The 12,937-nt window shown below is 37.9% G+C and overlaps 2 protein-coding genes across 2 annotated transcripts in view; one reads left to right on the top strand and one right to left on the bottom strand.

Annotated features, from left to right (window-relative positions):
- The window catches only part of Pli (E3 ubiquitin-protein ligase pellino), a 122,070-nt gene extending 112,971 nt beyond the window's left edge, over positions 1–9,099 (top strand). The window contains exon 10 of the mRNA XM_034978025.2: positions 388–9,099. The gene's annotated coding sequence lies outside the window, so the exon portion shown is untranslated. The remainder of the gene's footprint in view (positions 1–387) is intronic.
- A 175-nt stretch (positions 9,100–9,274) lies between these two features.
- Wdr92 (WD repeat domain 92) lies at positions 9,275–12,819 on the bottom strand. The gene is made up of 6 exons (XM_034978392.2): positions 12,440–12,819; positions 11,868–11,995; positions 11,136–11,353; positions 10,803–10,925; positions 10,409–10,521; positions 9,275–10,209 (listed from the first exon to the last, which is right to left on the bottom strand). The coding sequence occupies exons 1-6, from the start codon at positions 12,721–12,723 to the stop codon at positions 10,002–10,004; spliced, it is 1,074 nt and encodes a 357-aa protein (XP_034834283.1). The 5' UTR covers positions 12,724–12,819; the 3' UTR covers positions 9,275–10,001.
- Positions 12,820–12,937: the final 118 nt, after the last annotated feature.

Below are 12,937 nucleotides of genomic sequence, written 5' to 3'. Positions count from 1 at the left end.
GTACGTCCCAACGAGTGAGGGAGATAGGAGATTCCTAGTTGGACTAGACTGTTTTGTATCTACTGAATAATTTGATACTTAGCTGCAGAATGTGACAGTGCAAGCGAAAGATCAGTAGAATACTGAATCTTGCGCTCTCGCTTATGCACACCCTAATGAGTGAAAAAGACAGAACATAGCTGTTGGACCAGACTGCTTTTGTGCCGCTGAATTGATACTTGTGATCATGTCTTTGAAGACAAGATCCTCGTCTGAATCTAACGCTCTCGCTCGCACGCGCTAGTTAATTCTAATGAGTGAAAGAGACAGGAGATTTCAAATTTTCAATCTCGAAATTTAACAACATGTAGTTGATTTTACTCTACTTATTCAAAATTTCTTTCCCAGGTAAACTAGCCAACGCGTGCGTTAGGTGTGAAAGAGACAACAACAAGTGATATAAGATATACATAGACGTCGACATGTAGGCTTAAAGACTTTGTGTTAATACGCTTTATATGACACGGTTCAAACAAATAATTGTGAACTAGGACTCCCTCCCTCCCTGAACTCCCTTCTAAGTATATATTAACAAATCGAATCTACATCGTTAAATACAAAATTCCAATGTAAAAGCTTTATGGGATCACATTCATTAACAGTAATAAGTGTAGATAGTTTTTTTATGGCTGAAATTGATAATTAATCAATCTATCTGTTATCTAACGATATGTTACATAGCAACATTGATACTTGTCAAAAATTTTATGACTTTTTGACAAATAACAACGTTGCTAAGTAACTTATCGGCAGCTTACAGACATTGATTATTATACCCTATCTGGGGAATGAAGCTAGTATAGCGCTCTCTCTCTCTCTCTGTTACGCAATCCCATACAAATGATAGAGCCAAAAATCTCAGTGGGCGTTAACCAATTTGAGGCACCTACCAATCACAAACATGTTTACAAAAAACATTCGAAATTCAATTCGAAAATGTTTTCAAAAAACATTCGAAGTTTTTTTGTTGGCTCTATCGTTTGAATGGGATTACGTAACAGAGAGAGTGCTATACCAACTTCATTCCGCAGATAGAGTACCTATAATATCGACCGAAGGTTTTTCGAAAAGGGAAATAAATGTCTTCACCCAAAAGTGAGGGGATAAATAATACAATTTAAGTATTATTAAACTGACATTGTGGGCACCGACCGCTTGCGTGCTTTGCGCTCAGAAACTACGGCTGAGATCTATAGAGCGCACTTTGACTTTGCTCAGTCTTAAGGCACTGTTAAAACGAGACCGCGCTATACCACTGGCATAAATCTGTCTCGTTTTAACTGAAAGTTAAGGCTAAGCAAAGTCAAAGTGCGCTCTATAGATTTCAACCTAAGCAAGTTCAGCGTGTTCCGGCAGAGGAGCCTCCGAGCACTGATAAGTTTAAGATATTAAGTGCATACAAATAATAACCAAACCCGTGGTAGAATCTTTCGACGATTTAAAAGCACTTGTAAAAGTTTATTTCAATAAAAACCTTTCTATTATATCTATTTCTATTTCATAAAACAGACTGCAGCTGCAGCCGCAAACTTTGTTGCCATTGTAGCATGTGCCGCTACATTGCTGCCGCGACATTGCTGCCTAGCTCGGAATGTAATCTAAATATATAAAAGGAAAAGGTGACTGACTGACTGATCGACTGATCTATCAATGCACAGCTTAAACTACTGGGCGGATCGTGCTGAAATTTGGCATGCAGATAGCTATTATGACGTAGGCATCCGCTAAGAAAGGATTTTTGAAAATTCAACTCTTGAGGGGGTGAAATAGGGGTTCGAAATTTTGTCCACGTGGACGAGGTCGCGAGCATAAGCTAGTGTCATATAAGCTTATAGAGATTGTATGGGGACCAGTAGTGCAGCGACAGGACTGTGACAGCTGGTGACAGCACTGTTGCGGCAGCGCTGCTGCGTGCAGCGTGGTTCGGAATCATAGGTATTGTTGCATTGTTGTTGTTCAGGTGTAAAACAGATTCGGTAGGTAAAAATACAACAGCTATGAATTCAATTTTATTTATTTATAGGTTAGACAGTGCCTTTTGCCTATATGAAGCGCTCGCCACTGCGTTGAAAGGTCTAGAAACCTAAGCTAAGTCGATAAAGCTGAAATGTGTGTCAGTAAATGGTCACCGATATAGGGTTGTAAGTGAAAAAAATGAATGAGAAGAAAAACTGCATCAAATTATAAATATTCCTAAATTTAGAGCGGGAGGTCCTAATTCGGTTGTACACAAATCCCGGCTAAGGCCCGCCATACACGGACTGCTCGAGCGGTTAGCCAGTGATCAACATACACGGACCGCTCGAGCAGTCAGAGTCAACAGCTTGAAGCTGCCAGGCAATTTCAATGCGGGCAAGAAGCGTGCGCGACGTGGAATGAGCAGGGCGGGCGGAGGTAACTGCGCGAGAGCGGTCGACAGCTCGAGCAGTCAGTGTATGCCTGGCGACTGCTTGACCGCCCAACCGCCCGAAGCAGTTGCAACTGCTTGAGCGGTTCGTGTATGTACGTACGTAGAAGTCTGTAGACACGCAGTCGCAGCTTGAAGCAGTCCATCCTGACTGCTTCAAGCTGTCCGTGTATGGCTGGTCTAAGGTTGAAGTCTATAGAGGGTATATTTAACTTCAAAACAAAACATTTGCATACTTTAATGTAGATAACGGGTACATACCACGATTAATTTGATTTGCAATTGGGTCGAAATATCGATAAATAAGAACATTAATCGTGGTATGGTACGTCATCTACATTAAAATATGTCGTTATACCACGAAACAAGATTAAAAACATTTGCAGTCAGTGGATACTGCTAACAGAAGTAAAAACTTAAAAATATGAAATAACAGCGTTTTTTTTTTTGGATTTTCAAAATTATGTACTTGTTATTGAAAATTAAAATTTCATAATTTGCAAATTCAAATCAACATTAGTTTTTACATATATCGGCACTCTAAACACAATTAACATTCGGTTATGAGTACCCTGAAGATTTTACCCACCAGGGGATGGCCTTCCAACATCAATATTTTTACCCATCCCAAAATCACCCAATGCGCCTAAAGTTACTTCAACAATGTAGTAAAAATCTGAAATAAATCTATCTTGTTTTAAATTTTTAAGTGACTTTGAGCAAAGTCTTGCACTGATAATATTGTAGACAGGATAGCACTATTTTAACAATCGTCAATTTGGAGAATCGTATACAATCAAATTAGCACCTTTGAAAGGACTTCATTTAAGAAGGAAAATGTTTGATCCCTAAAATATGAACTAATAAATTTATGAAATGAGGTACCAGTATCCAGTAGTAAATATTAACCATTAAAAGCTTCGTAAATTGATGCACTCATTTATAAAGGCAAAAATATGGCATATACTATGATTTTTATACAAAAAACAAATGGAAATGACTGATTTTTTTAAATCGCTGAGTACTCTTTAACGAGGATTAAAGATGTTTTGAAAGATTATTCGGCGATTAGAAAATCGATACTTAATATAATTTTCGGTTGTTATTGTTGTCTTTCGGTTTCCGAATAGCAGCAATTTTCAACTCGCCTGATTCTTGATTGATCGAATGAAATTATAATAAAAAATAGATGAATAGAATTATTGTAAGAGTACATGAAATGTAAATATTTGTTGATTAATTTATGTTGGGTTTTTCGTAGCGTGTGACTTGCTTTATGTTAAGTTTTCATACGTGCTGCACAAAAGGTAGATAAATAAACAATCATTTAAGGCGCGAGCGCACAAGCAATTTTTTTCTTGGCAACTTTTATCTACCGCGCGAATAAAATTAATTTTTGAAATATTGTAACGTTTCTTTACCTTTGGTACAGCTTCTATTGGAAACAGACTTTAGTTGTTAGTGAGTCTGTTAGAGCGGTTTCACACTATCTGATCTAATGTCGGCGTTAGACTACGCCCGATGTTAGATCTGATAGTGTATGGACACTTATTAAGCCTGTAGTGAATAAGGTGAAAGGTCGTCATGAAGTAAATATTGAGTAAGAATGTAAAACGAGTAAAGATCGACACTGACTTACGGCTTAACAGACAACGTGGCTATAGCGGGATATCTATTCTGTCGCGCATTGGCTCGCCAGCCAACATTTCTTTTCGCGGGTTGTGTAGGTGAGAGCAGTAAAACATTTCCATCGAGTGGAGTAGAGCGGAGTCTTTTAGATAATCTTTATGTACTTTCACATTGAAATTAGTATACTGAAAGCAAAACATAGCGGACATTCGCTGCGCTTGGGAGCACCTGAGCTTGCTGTCGCTTTTATGACCAAGTAAATAAAGTTTAGTTTGACTTGTTATTGAGAAGACGCCGCGCCTCGGCTCTGCCGGTGTGCGCTGCGCTATAGCAACCACAACATTGCTGTTACGCCTTAAGTCAGCGCCGGTTTACAGTCATGGATGTAACGATCCAAATTGTTGGCTTTGTATAATATACCCAGCCTCCCTTGCACTGATATGTTTTGACTTGATTGTGATAAATCGGTCTAACACATTATTTTTCACGCGTTGAAGTAGTGTGATATATGGAACTCGGAATTGCGACATTGAAATATCGATATACGGAATAACAAATGAAATCGAAACTTATCTTAAGATACTAGAGGCCTTAGGGACTTGAAGCAAGCATCCGAGCAGGTGAACGGGGCAAATATATGGCGATCTATGAACTGAAATACAACAAGCGCCCGCCGCGCGCTCCTTTCGTTTCATAGATCGCCTTACATTTTGTCGTCCTAGCGTACCATCCGCGCACTCGACATGCTTGCAAATCTGTAACTCCTGGGCAAGTTAAAGACGAAACTCACGGAGTTAGTTCTTCTTGCCTAATTTGAAAATTTTCACTAAGGAAAGCGTACTTGACTTTGCTCAGACTTAAGATTACTATGTCGGCGATATAATGCTCTCTCGTTTTAACAGTGTCTTAAGTCTGAGCTAAGTCTAAGTTCGCTCTATAAATCCCAACCTAAGTCCTCAGAAACCGAAGTGTAACTTTTCAACAAAACTATTCATTTAGCTAAATTGAAAAAAAAAAACTAAAGCATATGCAGGCCTTAGTGTAACTCTTCAAATAAACTAACGTGACATGTCATTGTTATGGACGGGCAAACGTCGTTATATGTCACAACTCAGATTTTCGCGAGTCACGTAACTCAGAGGTTTTTAATTTGAAAAGTTACATCAAAGCGATGCTCCGAGATCATGTCAGACTAGGTTTAGTCTTAAGATATTCTTCAGCCATCAAAAATAATAAAACATAAATGTAATGGTGCTAGATCGCTTGCACAAAATCTCTGATTTGACAGGCATAAAAGTAGTCATGCCATCTTATTAAGAGGCTGACACTAATTTCAGATTTGTCAATTTAGTTTAGAGATTTTGTACAACCGAATTAACACCACTGTGTACTTTTTTCAACTGATACTTTTTGATTAAAAAGTAGAGCTGAGTTGTCTATGGACATAGAGGTTGTTTCAGCACAATCCATTCGCTTCGATCTCACTGTAGTTTCATTAATAGTCTTCGATCAATAATGTACTAGATTTTAATACAATACAAAAAATAGAAAGTGGCCACTTCGAGATTGTACTTAGTTTTTTTTACAGCGGAACTATTGTAAATGACCAAAAATACATTATTTTAAAATACTGTAAACCTTATGCACTGGAGTCAATTTTCACAAGTTTTAAAAGCACACTGCGGCATCGTGAGACGCGTTTAAAACTTTATATTGGTTTTCTCACTATAGGTATACCATTTCACTGTGGCTCGTGTAAGTAGGGCGCGGGTTGCAGGAGAGTCACAGTTGACGTAAAAATCGAGGAATTCAAACCCTCGCACCCCCATCCCACGAGCCGTCTCAGTCAACATCTATAGCAACCTCACGAAAATAGGTGTTCAATCGTGGCTGACTAATTTTTCACATAGTTTTAGACAACTGACAGCTTATCTAGTACATTACTGATCGAAGATATAAGCATACTTTGCACGAGCGACCCGCGTGCTCCGAACTTTCGTACGGTTCGGACGAATTGTATAAATATATGTAAGTTTTATAGACTCTAGTGAATTTAGCTTACGAAAATTGGAGAAATTTAGTTTTTGTACAATTTGAATCCACTAGTTAGTGATTACACGACATTATTGTCTTCGAATCGAGATATTGCAAAATAATACGTTATTCGACTGTTATTGTAATGGTGCGCGCGTTTAGGCGGGGCCAATCAGCGTAAAATACTGTCTCATAATGTTTCATACATTCTGGATGGGGTAGAGCAAGATAGCAACATCGTTTGACCATTGCTTTCAATTGTGTAATTCAAGACATATTTTCTTCACTGACTTACAAGGTTGCCAAGTCACAAGAAACTCGCAAGTAAGCGACGCCCTGTGCTCTGTGCATATGAGATCTTACCGCGAACGTAACGACTAATCAATGCCACCAACTTATCTGTTCAGGTGACAGCGTCGCTAGTGGAGAATTTGGTATTGCATATTAAGGAATTCACCAAGAAAAAATGGAATTAAAATTCTTTCAACATCGCGAAGGTTTCATATAACTAAATTTATTGCAATACTAGCTAGTGCCTGTGACTTCATCCGCTTGGATTTTGAAATAGCGGCTGATACGGCTCTAGTTCCAATTTTGCCCACCTGAACAGATTAGTTAGTTATACTGTAGACTGTTAACGTGCCGCCATGTTTTGAAGTATGCTCATAGGTGTTTTACCCAAAAGTGCGTAAACACCGCGCCAGTATCTGTAGCCGTAGAACCTAGAGCACTGTCAAATGCTTCATATACCTACGATAAGATACGCTACACTCATATGTGTAACGTGTCACACACACAAGCGTACGAATTTGTCTTTCACTTTTTTAATAATTATGAGTGTATGAGCTTTGCCTATCTGGAGTTTTATATAATATGTTTGACCCTGACACAAGTGATAAACCAAACTTTAGAACGTCTCAGCGCAAGGTGAAGCACACTTTAGCTTCAAGTCACACGTACGCTAACGGGGTTCTTCGTAAAATTTTCTGCGATTTGTTTACCTTTTAAGTCAGCTAAGAAAAATAGGTTATAAAAGCACTGTCCCGCGTAAATGTGCGCTTGTTTTAAGAGTTCATATTGATCATTGTACGCAGAAATAAACATTGTTTTAGAATCGAAGAGTTTGAATGGAATTAAAAATAATGATATATAACTTATAAAGAAAAATTAAATATAAAAGTTTGACTCAGCCGTTAGCATTTTTATGATATAATAATATATATTTGGGATTAAATTAAATTAACGTTGCTTGTAAATATAATTATGTATTGTTTCGTTAACGACCGACATCATAAGCACGTCGCCTCATATTGCGAGTGATTGACACTTGACAGAAATCTTTTATTCTGAACTGATTTTGATTATTATAGACCATAAGAATTCGTAAGCGATACCCAATCGTTACTTACACCTGTTACTAGTGGTGTTATAGTTAGTAGCACTATTAAACTTAGGGTTGGTCCAGACTATATAAAATAACCATGACGATGATCCAAGGTTTTATAACATTCATGTTACATGATCTGGAGGCACCTTTAGTTAAGTTGCCTTTCCACTAGACTTATTTGAGAATGCTTAATAGTATTTTGAGAAAATTTGGCTATGTTAGCTAAGATAGCTCATTAGACCTTTTCTCACGAAAAGTAAGTTAAGCGGGGTTCAGTGTTTCACATACATCTCTCGCTACGCAATACGCATCCCGCACATACCTTGTGGAAAGGCAAACTTTATGTTACCATATTCAAGTGATAACGCGCACTCCTGCTAACTTTTTACACCAATGTATATGTTGGTACTCACCATAACATACTTATAAGTGAAGCTAGCAGGCAGCGCAAATACGTCAGAATTTGTAATAAGGTAATCAAACAATTTTGCATCGACACGTATCGCTTACAAAATTGACGAACTATAATCAAAATCTATTCCATTCTTATAATATAAAATAGATTTTTTTCTCTAGTGTTCCTTCATTAAAAAAAAACAAAATTATGCTTATTTGGTCCGATGAATAGAAAACGCGTATAAAATAATAAAACATAAAAAAGCCATCGTAGTTTAATATCTGTCTATATTTATACGCTTCATTACTGTGTTGTAAATTGCGTTGCGTTGAGTACGCGTTTCAATATAATTAGCATTATTTCATTTAGTATGTGGTTTTTAAAAGTGTGTTTTCCAGGATTATATTGCGTCAATCGTGATTTTCCATCGATTTTCACGTGAACGTCTTACAGCTTGCTTGCTAACTTTAATCTGTGGTATGATGCAATACAACCGTGGAAAACGTACTAGGAGTGTATCGGCGTTAAGTCGATGGTCGGAAGCTCAATTCAAACTAAATTCGTAATGAAATCCTATTAAAATGGACTTAATTATACAACTTATAGAGAGAGAGCCAGCGCGTGCCAGACCTTCCTTATTTTATAAAAGCTGAAAGTTTAACTGCATGTTGTCCCCAACACTGGGAAGAATGTTTGTTTGAATCATGGTGGCTTTGGGAGGTAAAAATCTTATGTCAAAGTATAAAGTCAAATTTTTATATTTTCTTTGGGGTAGTATTAGAAATCACGTCATGCATTGCCAGAATCTTAGACTTGCAGAATTGCAGACTTAAGTGTCGTGGGAACCCCCCACCTGACACCCTTAAACTTTAATAATTTATTAACTTTAAAGGTGTCTGGCAGGGGGTTGCCACCATACTAAATGTCTGGCAATGCATGAAATCACGTATTTCTAACACTATTCTGAACAAAATATAACTCCTCCTCCTAGTGTTGGGGACAATACGCTGAGAAACTTTCAGCTTTTATAAAGTAAGGAGGGTCTGGCACGCGCTGGCTCTTAGGCCATTAGATCGAATTTAGTTTGGTGAGCATACGCATTAAAATGTTCTAACGTTAGTCTAAATAAGAACTGAATGCTAGCCTTAATTTTATTTATGATAAGTGCTAGGTTAATAAAAATGCTCTTTTGAGTTAGAAAATTGATGGGTTGTTTTATTTCTGACATCGTTATTCTTATTAGGTCACAGAAAACTATTTGAATCATGCACGAAACGCATAATCGTAGATGTAAAGTTACCAGTAACCGGCTTGCTGAAGTAACTCTTGCTTCGTAGAGTTATGCCGCGATCTATCGTACCTACAGTGGTCCGTGACCCTTCTCATTCTAAGCTCCGTGCTCAGTAGTGAGTTGGCAACGGGATGATCATGATGATGATGATATTCTTCTTGACATAACATTGTTACCAATTCAGTATTATTTTCTTAAATAATTTATTTCAAACTATGCAAATACTGATTGCCTACGTAGTTTATTGCGTTATGCGTAGTACTAGTGCAAAAGCTAAATCATGCGCCTATAAAATTGAACTGGGTCTTTCTTTACTCTTTATTCCAATAGTGGTTCCCTAAGTGTAGTTAAAAAAGGCGGCCCTAAACTCTGAAGTTGCTCCTTAATCACTTCAAAATGTTATCGTTAAGTTTAGGGACTTCATTGCAGCTTAGTGGTGACAAGCACGCGGACGTATTGGTCGCAGGCGGTGGCCACGACCAGGCCCAGGTGGTCGCGGTTCCACTCCAGCGCGTTGATGAGCCAAGAGCTTATCCTCCATCGTCTGCAGCCAGTTCAGCTTGCCTAACACGCCTACGCAAACGACTTTCAAGAGTTTCAAGTCACTCAGCTAGCTATAGATAGAGCTGTGTTTAGGAATTCCTTTGAGATAAGTCTGAAACGAAGTTGTTTTCCAAACAACTAATGTGGCTCTACAAATTGAAAGATGACGGCCTTAAAACAGCTGTTCTGTTTGGCGGCTATTTTAAATATGGACGGAGTTACTTAATGTGTTACTACCCTCAGAAAAATCTGTCACTCCTAAAGTTAATTTACTTCATTGCAAGTTAAGCTTAGTGGTGACAAGCACGCGGACGTATTGGTCGTAGGCGGTGGCCACGGCCAGGCCCAGGTGGTCGCGGTTCCACTCCAGCGCGTTGATGGGCTGAGAGCTGATCACCATGCGCTGCAGCCGGTTCAGCTTGCCCGGTACGCCCACTGCGACGCCGTTTGAGTCTACGTGGAACCGTTGCTCCGGATACTCGCTAAAATAAAAGGAAAGGTAAACGGTCTCGTTTACGACTGTTAGCGTTTTTGCGCTTTATGGAACTAGTTATAGCTAGGTGGTTTCATATAATAAAACCGGTCAAGTGCGAGTCAAAGGTTTGTTTTTTCAATTTATTTAGACCTGTCATTGTGGTTTAGTTAAGAGATTGGGTAATTACTAAACAATATCAAACTTACTATTTCCATAGTGACACATGTCCATTGCCGGCGCATGTAATAAATATGTCTCTATTCTGAGGGAGATGACGCGCCACCCATATTGTACCACTTTTTGACGAGTTGTCTAAAACCTAAAAATTTCAAAATTGGTGGTCAGTGGTTAATAAGTTTAAATCCTACTCGTCGGGCGCGTTTGGAACCCTCGTTACTTTAGTTTTAAGTTCGTGTAGTAATTACTACACCATATTTTACAAATCCAACAACCGATTATCAAAAAGAGTAATTCATTACCTATTTTGTATAAATTATTTGAATTTTGAATTTTACTGCAGGTAGCTGCTGAATTTTTTTTCTGAGAATTTTAAAAATATAGAATGTTATTTTAGTGATTAGTCTGACTTTATTTTATTACCTGAGCAAATCCTTTAGAAGGATTTTGTGTCCTCACATCAAACACATGGAATTTGCCTTCTAGTGTTGTCGCTACCAATTTATTCATTGGAATATCTTTACGATCGAATTCAGCGAAGCAAACCTAAAAACAGAAGTATATGACTACTATGTTGGCTCAATCCAACTACAGCAATTAATTAGAGAGTCAAGTGTGCAAACTTATACATAAGTATATAAAATTTGATAAAAACTGAGTTTAAGCACAATAGATCGGAGACTGTCTCAGTGACACGGGGATTCAAGAACCTGCATAGCCCCAAAGTATAAGAAGAAGAAGAACTGAGTTAGGTACCCCATTTTTCAAATTACACTCCCATCTAAGCGACATAGTTCGTAGATCGAACATTTTTAGATCCCCATTGTCATAGCCAGCCACAACGATTCTCTCCGCATCGTTGAACGAGTTACCAAAGCCCACTGCCCAGCAGTCGCGTCGCGTTTCACCTTGCGCTGGTTGCATGTTAGCCACTGGTTTGCCTCTTTGACGCGGATCCCACACCTTAACTGTACCTGTAATATAACATTTTTGAAAAGCTTCAGGATCGTAATTTGCAAGTAGTTAAACAGAAAAAAGTGGATATTGTTCTTTGTAGCTCATACAAGTGAGCCAGAAAGTATGCAGCTTCGCTTCTGTCAGATGTCACACGACACTGCATATCTTGTTGGTCATTAGCATATACCTATTTGTTTGTATTTTACATTATACTTTAATCTGACAATTAGGATAGAATCTGAATAATAGGAAAAAGTCTCAATTGATTCATCTGTATTCACTTAAAATTAATTAATTAATCCCCAAATAAAGGGGAACTAAAGTGCATAAACCGAAAACACATTTGCGAAATGAGCACAAAAATTCCATATTTTTTTACCTTTGTGATCACTTTGTAAAATAATAACTTGGGAAAAGTACAATTTTGATTTCAGCAAGTTGTATCTAGTAAATAAGGTCCGATTCATGAAACCAAGAAATCATTTGACAAGACAGAGTTTTAGTTTCATGGTAGTATATTAAAATCCTCACCATCTCTACTCCCAGTGACAATTTCTGGGGCTCCACAGTTAACAATGTTCCCACCCATTCCATCGATTGAGTTAATAATATCAGTATGTTCTTTAGTAATGTACACCTGACAACTTTTCTCTAAATCCCTGAAAACAGAAAGAGGTTCATCAATATTATGGCAATTTAAGAATAAAATTCCATCTAATTCATTTCTCTTAGATCTATGTCTATCTATATGTGCACGGAAAATCTATATCGCATAGCTCACACTGCACTGTGTAAATTAATTAAAAACTGTGTTTGGAGCACACTCTGATGTGTGTTGTGTGTGAAGTTATAAACATGTTCAAAGATTTTCATGTTTGATCTCAGAGCCTGTGTGACTTTGAAAGTCGGACAAACCATAGAATGGATACAGATATTAATTTGTAGAAGGTGTAGCTACATTTCATTGGGTTTGATTAGTTAATTTACTCAAATAAGAATTAAACTTAATTTGCGTTGAGTGCACTCCAAATACACTCCTCTTAACATGCTCTAACACTCAAAAGTTGAAACTGATATCTTAAAAAGAAGCTAAAGGTACTTACCAAATTTCTAAGGCACCCTTAAAGTCGCCCGTTGCAAGACGCCTTTCCACATCGCTGCTTGCTCCGAATGTGCCACATTTGAACGAAACAGGCCTCTCGATTTCCTTCACTTTCCTAAGTTCTCCGGACGTAATTTCAAATATTTCCAAAGTCCCGGTCCCTTTCGGCAACGAACCAATAACAACAAACTTTGCCGAGCACGGAACCCATTTGCAATCAAATAGACAGTGATTTAGATTGTGCTCTATATGGGTTATTATTTGAGGCGTGTCTTCGTTATCCATTACTGCTAATTAAATGCCTAATAAAACTACTTTTTACAATTTACAAGTATTATGCCTATAATATTATTTCAGCACAAATAAACAGTGTTGCTATGGTAACCAAGTAACAATCTTCAAATTGATGCATGTCAATGTCACTGTCAGAGTACGACCATCGACAAAAGCAAAGCAAAAGCTACCACAGACGTAAGCTTGTTATTCGTCCGAGATGCTA

This window comes from Maniola hyperantus, chromosome 18 (genome assembly GCF_902806685.2).
Source record: "Maniola hyperantus chromosome 18, iAphHyp1.2, whole genome shotgun sequence".
Taxonomy (NCBI): Eukaryota; Metazoa; Arthropoda; class Insecta; order Lepidoptera; family Nymphalidae; genus Maniola; species Maniola hyperantus.
Note: the sequence above shows the minus strand (reverse complement) of the source record. Positions and strands in the feature narration are given on the sequence as shown.

What these genes read in the sequence shown, in the direction of transcription:
- Wdr92 (XM_034978392.2), bottom strand. Translation starts at nt 12,723, where the DNA reads ATGGATAACGAAGACACGCCTCAAATAATAACCCATATAGAGCACAAT. An exon ending in AAGGGTGCCTTAGAAATTTG is followed by an intron (nt 11,996 to 12,439) that starts GTAAGTACCTTT and finishes TTCTGTTTTCAG; the next exon opens with GGATTTAGAGAAAAGTTGTC. An exon ending in CATGTGTCACTATGGAAATA is followed by an intron (nt 10,210 to 10,408) that starts GTAAGTTTGATA and finishes CTTTTATTTTAG; the next exon opens with CGAGTATCCGGAGCAACGGT.